This window comes from Thunnus albacares, chromosome 5 (assembly GCF_914725855.1).
Source record: "Thunnus albacares chromosome 5, fThuAlb1.1, whole genome shotgun sequence".
NCBI lineage: Eukaryota > Metazoa > Chordata > Actinopteri > Scombriformes > Scombridae > Thunnus > Thunnus albacares.
In genome coordinates this window covers 5,964,410-5,982,242 of record NC_058110.1, presented here as the reverse complement: position 1 = coordinate 5,982,242, position 17,833 = coordinate 5,964,410, and the positions used below count along the sequence as shown (strand labels likewise).

General features: G+C 42.5%; 1 protein-coding gene and 1 long non-coding RNA gene across 2 annotated transcripts; both read right to left on the bottom strand.

Annotated features, from left to right (window-relative positions):
* Positions 1-3,710: 3,710 nt before the first annotated feature.
* LOC122981862 (structural maintenance of chromosomes protein 5-like) lies at positions 3,711-4,469 on the bottom strand. The gene is made up of 2 exons (XM_044350635.1): positions 4,394-4,469; positions 3,711-4,226 (listed from the first exon to the last, which is right to left on the bottom strand). Exon 2 carries the CDS (start codon positions 4,209-4,211, stop codon positions 3,924-3,926), a length of 288 nt encoding a protein of 95 aa, XP_044206570.1. The 5' UTR covers positions 4,212-4,226; positions 4,394-4,469; the 3' UTR covers positions 3,711-3,923.
* Positions 4,470-4,583: 114 nt separating this feature from the next.
* On the bottom strand, positions 4,584-5,415 carry LOC122981903. Its single transcript, XR_006403356.1, has 3 exons — positions 5,077-5,415; positions 4,730-4,774; positions 4,584-4,654 (listed from the first exon to the last, which is right to left on the bottom strand). It is a non-coding gene; the product is annotated as an uncharacterized LOC122981903 (long non-coding RNA).
* Positions 5,416-17,833: the final 12,418 nt, after the last annotated feature.

The following is a 17,833-nucleotide window of genomic DNA, read 5'->3' as shown; positions in this document are numbered from 1 at the left end:
AGATTTTCTGGTTGTATAGTGTTAGATTGGCACTGTTGTTGGGCTGCAGGTGTGGTTTTTTAGTGAGGAGGACGCACTGTGTTTTGGCAGGGTTTAGTTTGATTCTCCACATGTTAGACCAGTTTTCTATTTCAGTTATGCATATGTGGTTTTTTTTGGCTGCTAGGTTTGGACATTTGGAACTGGACCAGTAGCAGAGGTCGTCTGCAAACTGTGAGACTTTGGCTATGGTGGCTGGGGGGTAGTATATATCAGAAATGTATAGTAGAAAGAGAAGTGGACTCAGAACTGCACCCTCTGGAACTCCTGCTTGGGGGTGAAAGGTGTTGATATGGCAGAGGCAACCTTGACTTTGATTTGGCGGTTGTTAAGAAAGCTGAAGATGATGGATTGGGTGGGTTTTGGGAGTTTGAGATTTGTATCCAGTAGTCTGTATTTGAGTCCGTTGTGCCATACCTTGTCGAAAGCTTTTTCTATATCAAAGAATGTTGCCATGGTTATTTCTTTTTTGTTGAAGTTTCTGTGGATGTCTTCTGATAATCGGATGATGTTGTCTGTGGTGGCTCTCCCTTTTCTGAAGCCAGCTTGATGAATTCCTAGGAGGCCCTCCCCCGGTGCTTTATTTTTCATCTTTTTCAAGTGCAGTTGTATTTCTTGGATGGTGACTGGCTTTGTGAGGGGATGATGTTCTGTGATGAGATTGGCTGTATTTGTCTCTTTTGTGTTGTGTTTTGCTATTTCTTTATCAACCAGGTCTTTCCATGTATTGTCAAAGTGTGGGTCATTTGGGCATGAGTGGATGTTTTCGAGATGATTACGGAAGAGTGTGGCTTTTTCTTTGTTGTCACTGATTGTGCCTGAGGATTTGATTGGTGGTGTGTTATTGTTTTCTGAATCTCCATTTAGGCTCTTTATTTTTTGCCAGAAGGTCCGGGGATTTGTGTCCTGATTGAGTTTTCTGTAGAATGTGTTCCAGGTTTTCTGCTTTTGAAGGGTAAGTTGTATTTTAATAGTGTTTTGGAGTCTGTTTATTTCTGTTTTGGTTTGGGGTGATCTGAACCTTATGAATTCTCCTCTCAGCTTTCTCTTGTGTCTTATGAGTTGGAGCAGGTGAAGGGGTAATGTCTGTGTCAGTGTTTTAGCAGGGTTTTGGGGTATTGTTTCCTCTCTGGCTTGGGTGAGAAGTTGATTTGACAGCACTGCTTCTTGGTCTAGACCTTGGGGGTGGTTATGAGGGTGGTGTTTTGCAGTTTTTCTTCTATGTGTGTTCTGTATATTTCCCACTCTGCAGTTTTGTAGTTGTACTTCTTCCTTGGAGTTGCTTGCAGATGAAAGGAGAATGTTGTGAAGACAGGTAAGTGGTCGCTGGAGAGATGATTTTTGGAGGAGAACTTATGCAGTTTTGAAGCCAGATCAGGGGAGCATATGATCAAGTCCAGAATGTCTGTGCTGCCTGTTTGGGGGGATGTATAGGTGGGTTCGTTTGTGTTGATGATTGACAGATTTGTGCTATTCAAGATCTGTTTTAGTGCTATGCCACTTTGATTTGTTTTTCTGCAGTGGAAGTCTACATGCTTTGCATTGAGATCTCCCATTATGAGGGAGCGGCTGGGGTTAGAGATAGCGTTAAACAGTGCAGCTGAAGGTTTTATTCCAGGGGGACAGTAAATGCTGGTGACTGTAATAGGGTGATGTGAATGGATTTTCATTTTGGTTGCACTGTATTCATTTCCTTGTAGTTCTTCTGATGAGAGACTGTAATCAATTTCACTGTATTCAATGTTTTTTTTCTGATCAAGATTGCTACTCCTCCTCCATGTCCTGTCTGCCGTTCTTTTCTTATGATGTTGTAGCCAGGGATCTGAATTTGTGATTTGGTTGATAACAGTGTTTCATTTATGGAAGCCACAGAGACATTCTTCTTGTTTAGCAGTTGGATTAGCTCCTCTTTGCTTCCCCTTATTCCTCTAATATTTATGTGTAGAAAGGTGGTGAGGGCCATTATGAAGAGTGTTAGAAGGAAAAAAAGAAAATTACTGGAAATAGACATCTGTTGTCATACAGAGAATGACACACACTTCATATATTGAAGTGTGTGTTTCCTGATGGTTTTGAGTACTTCCTCTATTTTCTTGTCGTCCATGGTGAGTTTTTTTAAGTCATCACGCAGATGAGTGAGGTGGGTGCCATCATTAGGGTGCAGGCTTGGGGGGTTAGTGGTAGTGGGTTTTCCGGCTGAGGGTTCGGCAGATGGTGTCTTTTTGTTTGATGCGGTCATGTATGAAAGGTAGACTGGACAGGTCTTGGAGGCAGCAGAGTGTTCGCCTGCACAGTTGGCACACTTGGCTTCTCGCTTTTCTTTTGTGCAGGTTTTGTGCTGGTGGTTTTTTCCACATCTCAGGCATACGACTGGGTTGGTGCAGTTGATTGAGATATGGTTGAATTGTTGGCATTTATAGCACTGTTTGGTGGTGGGTGGAGGTTGTGCCTTCTCTACTCTGTACTGAAAAAGGTCCATGTAAAAGCCCTCATGGAGAAGGCTAGCAGCTTGGTCTGGGTTGGTGAGCTGGATCTTGATGAAAGTGGTTGGCTGTTGAGTGGATTTGCTTGTAATTCTGTGTATTCTGGAGATGTAGATGTCTTGTTTGTCCAGTTCTTCTTTGACTTGTGTCTCTGTGATGTTTGTGTGAATACCTTTGATGACCAGCAGTTTTGTAGGGGTTTCAGATGGGGGCATAGAGCTGTGTTTGCATGCTAGCCTGCAAGTGAAGTGTGCTCCATTAAATGCTCCCTCGAGCCATGGTGAGAGCAGAGAGTTGAGGGAGGGAATGTCCTTGGGGAAGATGAGAATATTGCCATTCTAGTTATAGAGGTGTGATGGGATCCATTCTTTCCAAGTTTTGGAGTGTTTTGGTGATGAAGCTGCGTACTGCTGGGGAGTTGGGGCTCTCTCTCACTTGTGTGGATTTTTGTGTTTTGGGATCTGGCACTTGTTTCTTTCTTTGTGTTCTTTCATTTGATCCAAAAGCTTCTGTCTAACCAAGAGACTGCCATATTTCTGCCATCCGGTTCTCGCGCAACGTGACTTCCTCCCATAGTCACGTCCGTGTCGCAGACCGACGTCATCACGTCAGGCCCCGTCGCCATCTTGTCACACACACGCACGCTCGCACACACACACACACACACACACACACACACACACACACACATACATTCCCCTGCATGTGTCCAACCCTGTACATAGCTGTTGTGTTTTGTTTGGTATAATTAGATTTTAGAATTGTTGTTTATTGAATGAAGCATTTGTTAACTTTGTTAATTCTGCTAAGTTTAATAAACGCTTTTATATCTTTAAAGAGAAGTTCTTCTGTCATTATTGTGTGTAATTGTGAAAAGTGGCTGATTGAAGGAGTCAGAGCTCGAACCCTTCTTTGTTCACCCTCGAATGTTGATATCTCTCAGATATTAACATTCTAGGTGAACTCCTTTTATGAGACTACCTTGTTTGGTTATTGGTCCCGGTTTCCGGGTGGTGCCCCGTATTTGTTAATTCATATAAATAATTCTATTAGTTGTCATAATTAGTTAATTATCCTTGATAATTGATAATATTTGCAAATAATCAACTGTGTTCCTCACAGATCCAACAGTTGGTGCCCGAATTATTGATTAAGGTTAACAATATCTTATTTTCATAATTCATAATTATCTATGAAAAAAGTTGCACAGTAAAGCTAAATCTAAAAGAGAATTTTAAATTAATTGACAGTTTGAACAGGTGTGGCCAGGCTTGGTTGTAAGCCCACTCACCACGTCAGGCCATGAGGCCATGAGTGGGTAAAAGATGGGGTGAGGGTTTGTGAGTGTGTGGGGCACCTTTCCAGCGTCCAGCCACAAGGGAAGGTGAGGGTGTGGGGCACCTAATTAGTGTCCTGCCACAAGAGAGTGTAAGGGTTTATACATGCGGAGTTTACTTTCAGGCCCTGCTGATCCCAACACGCTGTGAGGAAAACCTCCATGTCCTCCATCTTTTCAAACACAAACATGAAGGGGTCCTTAGCTTCAAGGTCCTCTCCCTCCAGCACCACCTTCAAGACCTTCTGCTGGTCCTCTTCCTCCAGACTCAGGAAGGTTGGCTCTTTCACCTCTCCTGCGAATACCCCTGGGTCGCTGTGGACCCACTGTACAGCCAGGTGGAGGTCCTTCATGATTTTGGGCTCCTCCTTTTAACAAAGAAAAATACCTGAGGTTGGGATTAACCTATAACATCAGCTGTTGGTATGCCATTACCATACATGAGTAACAACAACAGACGGACAAGTCAAAATATGCAGCAACAAAATGCTTGATGGAAAACTGAAGATGGCTATGAGGTGAGTGTTGGCCATACCTTCAGTGGGTTGCTGTGGGTAAGTCTGCATGGTAGCGTAAGAAGAGGCTCTAGTGTTTCGGCCAGCAGTGCCTTTGCCTCCTCTGTCCAAAAGACAAAGCGTTGACCATGCCTTTTGAATAATTAAAGTACAGTACTTTCAATGTAGTGTCATCATGAAGCGGACCAATGTTTTCCTATTAAAAAGTTATCCTACCCTTCAATGGAGAACCTCTCCATGAGCTGCACACACCACCACTTGTCGATAGACTGCATGTCACTCTGTAATACACATATAAAGTTGGTGAATTGCAATGCAACTTTTTTGTTTACCTAAGTTGCATGAATTAAACTTACTTCCGAGAAGTTAAGTGGACTGCCAGTGCAGATGCAGAGGGCATACTGTGAAATATAGAAAAAGGTAATGATTACAAAGGCTTCTGACAAACAGAAAAACATTGTGTGGAAATTGCACAAGTTTACTACGAGCATGATAACACCGCAGTGGTTTCCAGTCATTTGTTCAGGAAAGCCCTGAAAAACACAAAACTGAATCTCATACGTTGAATCAGCGTGTTAAAATTAAATGTTGCATGTCCATGTCTGTGGTAGTCTATAAATGTGACTGAGAAAGTGATCATGATGAAAACTGCTATGTACATTAGTATGACACTCAGTCAACATAACGCCTTAAAAGCATTTACGTCAAAGTCACTGCCTGTCTTCTCGGTCCATGGTCCTGGGTCAATGTGACATGCAATTTGTCTAAAAATCAAATAAAGGCACAAAGTTACATCTCTGCTGTGGATAAATCATCATAACCCTAGGTAACGCTGTACAAGTAAATCCCTATCCCTTGGCCAAACCTTAATTGAGCTCCTATCAAAACCTTTAGCCATAGAACAAGGCTTATACTGAAACCTGTAGCCATAGAACAAGGCTTATTTCGAAACCTGAAGCCATAGAACAAGGCTTATATTGAAACCTGAAGCCATAGAACAAGGCTTATATCGAAACCTGAAGCCATAGAACAAAGCTCCTCATAAAATATGTGACTATTAAACATGAAAAGCAACAGTCTAAACAACTCCAGAAAATGTTATGGGCCACAAAACAGGGCCAACTATTTTTCTTATGTATGGACCTAAATATGGTTCTGTACGTCTCATCTCCAAAACCACCAGGGAGAAGAGAGTCAAAAAAATGATCTCCCTTTCTGCTACCAGTAACACCTGCAACAGACACATTTTTACATGACCACAGTGCCAACACATTAAGCATATAACTTTGTTATGGCAGAAATTCAATGTGTCTGAGTGTTATCGATTTTCACTCAACACATAGCAAGTAGTGATCTGCTCGATCTGGTTGTGTGCTCCATGCAGGAAACAAAATAGCATTCTTTGAGCCCATGTTGTCCTGGTATTATTGGAATATAAATACATGTATTAATAATTTAATGCATTTGTGTACAAATGTACAAAAGTATGAGTATTGCACAAAAACTCACCGGCGGGCCAACCAGGGTGTCCACAGTAGTGGTTTTCCATGTGGGCACAACAAACATGTCCATAATGTGAACCTCTTTTCCCCATTCAGAGCAGTATTGATCATTACTTCTATGCAAATAAACCTACACAAACCATATACACTGAAGTTTATGAGACTAAAACAAATTACATGTCTCTGAGCAGCCTCTCCCACAATCTTCAGACAGGCATTTCCAATCTAAAAGTAATTAAATTAAATAATTAATTAATTACATGATCGACCCAACTTCAATGTGATATTCTCTTGAGTTTAAATCTAAGTGAGTGAGGTACAGCAACATTGATATACTCACATTGGAATCCATGCACCGGCTCAAACCCAAAGACCAGAATTCCTCACGGAAGAGGCAGACATCCCCATCTTTGATTATGATTTCCCCCGCAGGACGACTGGTGTCCAGGACATATTTCAGCTAAAATGGAATTCAGTATTATACCATGAGTTATCCAAACACTTGAGCAACCCCCTCTCATCCTAAACGCACAATGAGTTGGCTTGAGTCAATCATTAATATGATTATGATTAGATGGATAAGTCACTTGCCTGTTTATCCTGAAGAGGACCCAAGTCCTTCTCCCATTTCTCATCATACGATTTTTGTTGTCTTTCTTGTGCCCTTTCAATGTTGTGAAAAACCTACAAAAACAGTAAATTAAATTTAAAATTCTTTCATATTAGACATCCATTGTCCATTGTATTTTGAAAGGGCACTGACCTCGTTCAACATCTTCATCTCCATCACTATGGTGTCGATGTCCTCATCTGGATCTCCAACCTCAAAACTGTCTGCCATGGGACAGGCATTCATGACCTCAGGTGAGTGAGGATGCCGGTGAAACATCAACAAATAGGGAGTATGCCTTGTGGAAGCCTGGATACAGGCCTGGATACATGCCTTGTGGAAGCCTGGATACAGGCTTCCACAACAGCATTAATGCATTTAGCATTAAATGTAAAAGTAAAAATCATTATTACATGACAAACCAAGAGGAAAATGAACACCCACCTGCAAAGCTGTGTTTATGCCATACACAACTGCAGGTAGGTGGAGGTCCCAATTGTTGTGGGTCTTGTTGACATATTTCCTCAAAGCACGCTTTATATTTTGATTTGCTCTTTCATCCTTAACATTCCAAAAGAGTTCATGAAATATATTTAATAATCTTTTTTTCTTTCAAAAGTCACAAGACAGGTATGAATTACATTAAAAAAAAGAAAAATTTCATTACCTGCCCGTTTGTCTGGGGGTGATATGCACTGGAGATTGAATGTTTTATTCTTAGAATCTGGAAGATTCTCTCATTCAACTGTGGATGGTTCAGTAACAGAAATAGTTACAATGGTTCTGACAATGATGAATGATTTTACGCAGGAAAAAAATAGCAAGAGGAAAGAAGGCTATCAATGTGTTAAAAAGATAATAATAATAATAATTCATAAACAAGGTAAGATAGCAACAAAATGATACCCATGTTAAAATAAACAAGGTATACCTTCATAAGGGTTAGTACTTTATAGTGTAATAATTATAAGTATTGTTTGTATTTTTATGCTGAGAGCATGTTTTTGAATGGTACCTCATTGACGAACTCCTTGCCTTGGTCAGTGATGATTTTCCTGACCATGCAGAAAGAGTACATCTTGCCCAAAATGGCTGCAGACACTTCACTTGCACTCTTACATGTGAGGGGCTCAGCGGCAACCCACTTGGTGTACAGGTCTGTCATGGTCATCACATATTTGTTTCCTCTAGCTGTTTCAGGTAGTGGGCCAATAAGGTCCAAGCCTACTACCTCCCAAGCTTCTTTCACCTGAGGAAATATTTCCTGTTAACTTGTTGGGCCTCCACATACAGTCAGACAAAGATGGGCCTACATGGAAACCCTGAGGCCTGGCCACGAGGCCGCCTTTGTTCTCCTGAAACAAAGGATCAGCACCAAAAGGCTGATCACTAACTCCATTCCCCAGTGTGCACCATTTCGCACCTAGGTGCTAAGTAGGAAATGGTCCCAACACAGTCTCTGATTGGCAGAGACGCACCAACATTATGGGGAGTCATGGCAATGGAGCCGTGACGTCATTCCCCTTTAAAACACGGAGCGGGAGAGAATCTCGTCCTCTTTCAGGTACTCTTGCTTAGGAGAAGGTTCGCCTTTTCGATCAGCTGGATCGCCAATGAAGGGGACTCGTACACGTGTGCTATTCCCCCCTTTTCTTTTGGAGTTTCTCCCCTCGCTGGACGAGACGAGACCTCGACCCGTGCTGCACTCTGAAGAGTGTGTGTTTTAAGTTGCTGCCTGTTTAGTTTGTGTTCACCACGCTAAACTGTTTGTGTTATCCCATTCGGAATTTCTGTGTTTGTGCCACCGCAAGTGGAGAGTAAGTTGCTTTGTCAGTCCACAACCAAACAACGTGCGTACCGACTACCGTCCGTACTCCCGCTCTCTGTAGACAAAGCAACCGCTACTCTCCCCTCACGGTCGCGGGACTGAGAGTCGATCTCCCTTCCTCTCTTTCCTTCTCTTACTAACACCCACACACACACACACGCACATACACTTACACATCCACCTAACCACACACGTTTTCCACACATCTGATAGTCAGATAACAGAGGGCCATAGCGCCGTCTTGCCCCTTTGTTATCCGCCATCAGACACGTGAGTGCAGAAACGCCACCGACCACCGGTCGGCGCTATCTTCTATTGTTAACCGGAACTCTGTGGCGTCTTCCGCCGGTTGTTCTCACGTGACACGACTTCCCCCGGAAGCTGCACCATCTTGAGTCACTTGTATCGTCACGTGATCCACGTCGGCCATCTTGTGACTCACACGTACATACACACACACACACACGCACACATACACACTTACACATACTCTTACATCCTCTCTCTCTCACACACACATGCTTCAGTTTACCTATTTACCTTTACACAGCTGCTGTTTTATATGTGTTTTTCGCTAGTATTAGTTGGTAGTATAGTATTTATTGATTGAAGCAATTGTTGACCCTGTTAACTCTTGTGGAAGTTAATAAATACTATTTATAGCTTTAAAGAGAAGTTTCTTTTCATTATTGTGCATCTGTTATTGTGATAAGTGGCTGATTGAGGGAGTCAGTGCTCGGACTTTCACCTTCACCATTCACTTAGAGGTACTGATACACCAGGTATTAGCTCCCCTTAAGTGAATAATTTGTTTATGAGACTACCTTTACAGTTGATTATTAGTCCCGGTCTCCCGGTGGTGCCCCGCATTATTAACTAAGTTAATAATTTTTAATTTCATAATTCATAATTATCTGTGATAATTATAAATTATAGCTAATAACCAAACGCACTCCTTTCAAGCCCAACAAACTTATTTAACCACATTTCCCTTTGTTCAGCATAAGTTTGGCATGCACTACCTTGATAGAGTGCAAAACTGGTGTCTGTGTCTTGATGGGGTCATTTAACTGGCAGCGATGACAACATCTCACCTGAGACAAGAGTTAATGACTTGCTAATTTTCTTTCATAATTACACTTTGAATGATTGTCTTGTAATTACTGAATATCTAAAATCCGTATGGTGTCTTGCAAAATTCATGTATTATAAACTGACTGTTCTGTATCCCAGCACACTCAAATCAAAACCATTTCCCCAGGAAAAAAGCAATATGTATATCACATGCTGCAGGACAAAGTACAATCATAACTTATCCTGTCAGTCACATCTCTATTAAGGGTTGACCAGTAGTATCCAGCAATAACCCTGTTTCTGGTGCCTCTTGTTGGAACAGGCAGGAGTGCGTTTGGTTATTAGTAATAATTCATAATTATCATAGATAATTATCATAGATAATTATGAATTTGAAAGATTATTAATATCAATCAATAATTTGGGCACCAACTGTTGGATCTGTGAGGAGCACAGTTGATTACTTGCAATAATTATCAATTATCAATGATAATTAACCAATTATAACAATTCATAGAATTATTAATATGAATTAACAAATACGGGGCACCACCTGGAAACCGGGACCAACAACCAAACAAGGTAGTCTCATAAGAGGAGTTCACCTAGAATGTTAATATCTGAGAGATAAACATTCAAGAGTGAACAAAGAAGGGTTGAATTCGAGCTCTGACTCCTTCAATCTGCCACTTTTCACAATGACAAAAGAACTACTCTTTAAAGATCTCTTTAAAGAACAGTATTTATTAAACTTAGAAAGGTTAACAAAGTTAACAAATGCTCTGATCAATAAACTACTATTCTAAAATCTAATCTACCAAAGCAAAACAAACAGCTATGTACAGGGTTGAACACATGCAGGGGAATGCGTGTGTGTGTGTGTGTGTGTGTGTGTGAGAGAGAGAGAGAGAGTGTGGGGGTGTGTGTGTGTGTGTGTGTGTGAGAGAGAGAGAGAGAGTGTGGGGGTGTGTGTGAGACAAGATGGCGACGGGGCCTGACGTGATGACGTTGTCGGTCTGCGACGCAGACGTGACTATGGGAGGAAGTCACGTCGCACGAAAACCGGATGGCGGAAGTATGGCGGTGTCTTGGTAAGACAATAGCAAGATGGTGCTGCCTGGTGGTCGAGAAACACAAAACAGTCTAGCATGGTGAACACAACTATACAGGCAGCAAACTTTAAATACTCCTAAGAGTAAAGCAGAGCAAATGGACACGGCGGTCCGTCAACTCACGCAACAAGAAACAATAGCAATAAAGCTAAAAAGCTAAATGATGAACAACAGCACTGATGCTGAAAAGAACACACAACTAACACTGCCTCTGCCCAGACTTAAGCCTCTTACTTGGTCACTTCAGAAAGAGAGCAGGGTATATGTGAAGTCCGTCTTTCTGTCCAGTTCTGTCCGGCTCGGATGCAGATGGTGGCCATGCTGCTGTCGGCGAGCTTATCGGCAGAGTCGACTCAGTGAAGAAGAGCGGGGCAGAGAAGTTCCACGTCCTCCTGAAGAAACTCCGTTTCCTACTCCTGCAGGGGAATTTGAGGGCGCTGGTTGCAGCAGCACTCTCTCTCGGATCCAGGGATGGTGTTCAAGTGAACACGGGCGATGTCTCGTCCAGCGAGGGGAGTCTTCAGTGAGGGGAAAAACACGTGCGTGGGGTACCTACATTAGTGAAGCTGATTAACAGGAGGACAATGCCCCTCCTAGCTCAGTTCACAATGAAGGCGTATATTTCAGGGCGTGCTCTGATTTAAAAGGGGTGGTGATGTCATGGCTGTGTCATCAGGACGCTCCGCTGTGCAGGAGCATCTCTGCCAATGAGAGACTGTTTGTTGACTGTTCCCTGCTGAGGTGTGAAAATTGCAAAGCAATGGAGTTTGCAATGGACTCCTTTTGTCTGTAAGCAACGTTCTTTTGGTGCTGTTCCTTTGTCTCAGGGGGACAAAGGAAAGAGCACCTCGTGGTCAGGCCTCAGCAGGTACATGTAGGCCTTCTCTGTGTGACCTTGTGGTTTGAGGCCCAACACTCTCAAACCATGATGGTTGCCGGCTCCAGGGTTATCATGGCACTCTATGAGGGCAGACCTCTTTTCTTCCTCGGTCAACACTACCAAACGCATGTAGCGTTGATTCGACCCGATGTAAAACAACTGGCCATCTACACACAAAAAAGAACTTAGTAACCTTACTACTAACGTAGGGTGACATATTTTAGAAAAGACCGACTCTCTCTTCAGCATGACAGCTAACCGTTAGCATACTGACAGGTTCATTCATACAGAGCTGCAAGCGTCGTAGCAACAGCCTTGACAACGACAAATTAAATGACTGACACACCTACACACAAGTCAGACGCATGGTGCATTGTTTATCTTTTCATATTGGGTTAACTTGGGTGAGATAACGTTAATGAGTAGGACAGATCATGTAAGTGCTGAAAACAAGTATAATAATATAATTATTATTTTAATTGTGGTGAAAACCAGGACAGTTTGGTAATGAATGTTGAAAACCGGGATATTTTAGGATTTTACAGATATTCGTCGGGACTCGGGACACCCAACTCGAAATTGTTAACTTAACCTACTGTGCATACTGGCCGAATGAGCTTACCTTTAATTATAAAGTTGGAAGCGGCACAGCGCATTTCACTTCGCTCCATCCTGGAAAGACTGGAGTGAAATACACCATTGCAGATGTAATCTCTCAAAAGATGATAATATTCGAAAGTTTTCATTGTTGTGGATGTAGTAATACTGTAACGTTAGATACCGAGCAGTGACAGAAGCTGTTAAACTCAACTTTAATGTTGTTTGTCCAAATGGAGTTGCCGTATGTAGCTGTCTAAGATAGTGCACATGCACAGTGCAGATCAGGCAGTGATGTGCATGCTGTGGCGATCAATCCCACAGAATAAAAAAAATTAATAATAATAATAAGGATTTGAAAGTTTTGTATCAGTTTGGTATCTGTGCTATGTTCGTGACTAAGCAAATACCTTACATTCATGCTTTAAATATATATTATGTTTTGGTATGCGATTGCCCATTTTGTTTTTTGTTGTTTTTTTTACTTACTTCCACACCCCACTAGTCCAGTCAGCCAGTGAGTTCGCTCCATGTTGCCACTCCCTCGGAGTCCCGCCTCTTCCGTTTTTCGTACCAGGAGATTTAATTCAGTATGGCGGGAGTCACCGGCAGGTGAACAGCAGGAGAGAAACCCTCGTGAGTCATCCATGTCCGGAGTAAGCCTATCCTTGACCATCAGCGCGCGTTTCAGTCCGCGTCGTTAAAATCCACCTTGGTTGCCCTCGAGCCGTGGATACTGCAGCCTCTCTTCTTATCTCCACGAACACACCGAACCGTCCGTGTTTTCAACTCCGGACAACGCACGTTTCCACACTTCCCCTGGACCGTGAGTCGGCTAAAGCCGGGTGACTTCACTGTGCTCTTTTCATTATCTTTATGCTTATGGAGAAATGGGTAGAATTTGTAAGACTGGTCGTCAGCTGAAAAATGAGTAAAACGAGTAAGGGCCGGGGGCTACCCGAAAAATGGCAGAAAAAGGTTGAAAATGAAAACAGCGTCGGACCATCCCGAAAACATGATAGAATGAATACGGGATGGGTGTTTATGGAGAAAATTTGTAGAATTAGTAAGATTGGTCGTCGGTCGAAAAATGGGTGAAACGAGCAAGGGCCAGGGGTTACCCAAAAAATGGTTAAAACGAGTAAGGGCCGGGGGTTACCGGAAAAATGGCAGAAAAACGATGAAAACGAAAATGGTGTCCCGAAAACGTGATAAAATGAATACGGGGTGGGTGTTTATGGAGAAATAGGTAGAATTATTAAGATTGGTCGTCGGTCGCAACATGGGTAAAACGAGTAAGGGCCGGGGGTTACCGGAAAAATGGCAGAAAAACGGTGAAAATGAAAATGGCGTCAGGTCTTCCCGAAAACATGATAGAATGAATACGGGATGGGTGTTTATGGAGAAATGGGTAGAATTAGTAAGATTGGTCGTCGACCAAAAAATGGGTAAAACGAGTAAGGGCCGGGGGTTACCCGAAAAATGGCAGAAAAACTGTAAAAATTAAAATGGTGTCGGATCTTCCCGAAAACATGATAGAATGTATACGGGATGGGTTTATATGGAGAAATGGGTAGAATTAGTAAGATTGGTCGTCGGCCGAAAAATGGGTAAAACGAGTAAGGGCCGACCCGAAAAATGGCAGAAAAACGATGAGAACGAAAATTGCGTCGGATCTTCCCGAAAACGTGATAAAATGAATACGGGGTGGGTGTTTATGTAGAAATAGGTAGAATTAGTAAGATTGGTTGTCGGTCGAAAAATGGGTACAACGATTAAGGGCCGGGGTTTACCCAAAAAATGGGTAAAACGAATCAGGGCGGGGGGTTACCCGAAAAATGGCAGAAAAATGGTTAAAATGAAAATGGCGTCGACTCTTCCCGAAAAAATGATAGAATGAGTACGAGATGGGTGTTCATGGGGAAATGGGTAGAATTAGTAAGATTGGTCGTCGGCCGAAAAATGAGTAAAACGAGTAAGGGCCCGGGCTTACCCGAAAAATGGCAGAAAAACGATGAAAACGAAAATGGTGTCGGATCTTCCTGAAAACGTGATAAAATAAATACAGGGTGGGTGTTTATGGAGAAATAGGTAGAATTAGTAAGATTGGTTGTCGGTCGAAAAATGTGTAAGATGAGCAAGGGCCGGGGGTTACCCAAAATATGAGTAAAATGAGTAAGAGCCGGGAGCTACCGGAAAAATGGCAGACAAATGATAAATATGAAAATGGCATCGACTCTTACCGAGAACATGATAAAATGAATACAAGATGGGTGGTTATGGAGAAATGGGTAGAATTAGTAAGATTGGTCGTCGGTCGCAACATGGGTAAAACGAGTAAGGGCCGGGAGTTACTGGAAAAATGGCACAATAAAAATGAAAATGGTGTTGCGCCTTCCCGAAAACATGATAAAATGAATACGGGATGGGTGTTTATGGAGAAATGGGTAGAATTAGTAAGATTGGTCATCGGTCGAAAAATGGGTAAAACAAGCAAGGGTCGGGGGTTACCGGAAAAATGGCAGAAAAATGGTAAAAATTAAAATGGTGTCGTAACCTCCCGAAAACATGACAGAATGAATACGGGATGGGTGTTTATGGAGAAATGGGTAGAATTAGTAAGATTGATCGCTGGCCAGAAAATGCGTAAAACGAGTAAGGGCCGGGAGTTACTGGAAAAATGGCACAATAAAAATGAAAATGGTGTTGCGCCTTCCCGAAAACATGATAAAATGAATACAAGATGGGTGGTTATGGAGAAATGGGTAGAATTAGTAAGATTGGTCATCGGTCGAAAAATGGGTAAAACAAGTAAGGGCCGGGGGTTACCCGAAAAATGGCAGAAAAACTGTAAAAATTAAAATGGCATCGGATCTTCCCGAAAACATGATAGAATGAATACTGGATGGGTTTATATGGAGAAATGGGTAGAATTAGTAAGATTGGTCGTCGGCCGAAAAATGGGTACAACGATTAAGGGCCGGGGATTACCCAAAAAATGGGTAAAACGAGTAAGGGCCGGGAGCTACCGGAAGAATGGCAGACAAATGATAAATATGAAAATGGCATCGACTCTTACCGAGAACATGATAAAATGAATACAAGATGGGTGGTAATGGAGAAATAGGTAGAATTAGTGAGATTGGTCGTCGGCGGCAACATGGGTAAAATGAGTAAGGGCCGGGGATTACCGGAAAAATGGCAGAAAAACGGTGAAAATGAAAATGGCGTCAGGTCTTCCCGAAAACATAATGGAATGAATACGGGATGTGTGTTTATGGAGAAATTGGTAGAATTAGTAAGATTGGTCGTCGACCGAAAATGGGTAAAATGAGTAAGGGCCGGGGGTTACCCGAAAAATGGGTAAAAACGAGTAAGGGCCGGGGTTTACCCGAAAAATGGCAAAAAAATGGTAAAAATTAAAATGGCATCGTATCGTCCCGAAAAGATGATAGAATGAATACGGGATGGGTCTATATGGAGAAATGGGTAGAATTGGTAAGATTGGTCGTCGGCCGAAAAATGGGTACAACAAGTAACGGCCGGGGGTCACCCGAAAAATGGCAGAAAAATGGTAAAAATTAAAATGGCGTCGTATCGTCCCGAAAACATGATAGAATGAATACGGGATGGGTGTATGTGGAGAAATGGGTAGAATTAGGAAGATTGGTCATCGGCGGAAAAATGGGTAAAACGAGTAAGGGCCGGGGCTTACTTGAAAAATGGGTAAAAACGAGTAAGGGCCGGGGATTACCCGAAAAATGGCTGAAAAAGGGTGAAAATAAAAACAGCATTGGATCTTCCAAAAAACGTGATAAAATGCATATGGGGAGGTTGGTTATGAAAAAATAGGTAGAATTAGTAAGATTGGTCGTCAGTCGAAAGATGACTATAACGAGTAAGGGCCGGGGGTTACCCAAAAAATGGCAGAAAAACGATGAGAACCAAAATGGCGTCGGATCTTCCCGAAAACGTGATAAAATGAATACGGGGTGGGTGTTTATGGAGAAATGGGTAGAATGAGTAAGATCCGTTGTCAGTCGAAAAATGGGTACAACGATTAAGGGCCGGGGTTTACCCAAAAAATGGGTAAAACGAGTAAGGGCCGAGGGCTATCCGAAAAATGGCAGAAAAACGATGAGAACGAAAATTGCGTCGGATCTTCCCGAAAACGTGATAAAATGAATACGGGGTGGGTGTTTATGTAGAAATAGGTAGAATTAGTAAGATTGGTTGTCGGTCGAAAAATGGGTACAACGATTAAGGGCCGGGGCTTACCCGAAAAATGGCAGAAAAACAACGAAGACAAAAATGGTGTCGGATCTTCCCGAAAACGTGATAAATTGAATACGAGGTGGGTGTTTATGGAGAAATAGGTAGAATTAGTAAGATTGGTCATCCGCCGAAAAATGGGTAAAACGAGTAATGGTCAGGGTTTACCCGAAAAATGGGTAAAAACAAGAAAGGGCCGGGGCTTACCCGAAAAATGGCAGAAAAATGGTAAAAAATAAAATGGCATCGTATCGTCCCGAAAAGATGATAGAATGAATACGGGATGGGTGTTTATGGAGAAATGGGTAGAATTAGCAAGATTGGTCATCGGCCGAAAAATGGGTAAAACGAGTAAGGGCCGGGGCTCACCCGAAAAATGGGTAAAACGAGTAAGGGCCAGGGAATACCCGAAAAATGGCAGAAAAACGAGGAGAACCAAAATGGTGTCGGATCTTCCCGACAACGTGATAAAATGAATACGGGGTGGGTGTTTATGGAGAAATAGGTAGAATTAGTAAGATTGGTCGTCAGTCAAAAAATGTGTAAAATGAGCAAGGGCCGGGGGTTACCCAAAAAATGGCAGAAATACTGTAAAAATTAAAATGGCGTCGTATTGTACCGAAAACATGATAGAATGAATACGGAATGGGTGTTTATGGAGAAATGAGACAAATTTGTAAGATTGGTCGTCGGCTGAAGAATGAGTAAAACGAGTAAGGGCCGGGGGTTACCCGAAAAATGACAGAAAAATGGTAAAAATTAAAATGACGTCTTATCGTCCCGGAAACATGATAGAATGAATACGGGATGGGTGTTTATGGAGAAACGGGTAGAATTTGTAAGATTGGTCGTCGACCGAAAAATGGGTAAAACGAGTAATGGCCGGGGTTTACCCGAAAAATGGGTAAAACCAGTAAGGGCCGGGGGCTACCCGAAAAATGGCAGAAAAATGGTAAAAATTAAAATGGCGTCGTATCATCCCGAAAACAAGATAGAATGAATACGGGATGGGTGTTTATGGAGAAATGGGTAGAATTTGTAAGATTGGTCATCGGTCGAAAAATGGGTAAAACAAGTAATGGTCGGGGTTTATCCGAAAAATGGGTAAAAACAAGAAAGGGCCGGGGCTTACCCGAAAAATGGCAAAAAAATGGTAAAAATTAAAATCAATCAATCAATCAATCAATCAATCTTTATTTATATAGCGCCATATCACAACAGAAGTCATCTCAAGGCACTTTTCACATTGAGCAGGTCAAGACCGTACTCTTTAATTTACAGAGACCCAACAATTCCCCCATGAGCAAGCACTTGGCGACAGCGGTAAGGAAAAACTCTCCTTTAACGGGTAGAAACCTCAAGCAGACCCCGGCTCTTGGTGGGCGGCCATCTGCTTTGACCGGTTGGGTTGAGAGAGAGAAAGAGAGAGGGAAAGGGGGAGGGGGGACAGAAGAAAAACAACAACAACAACAAACAACAACAAGCACAAGCACCAACAGCCAGGGAAGGATGCCATCAGGACTGTGAAGGACCGCGAAGGTTCGGCCCGGGAGTCAGGTTTTTCTGTGAGATGAGAAAGCACAAA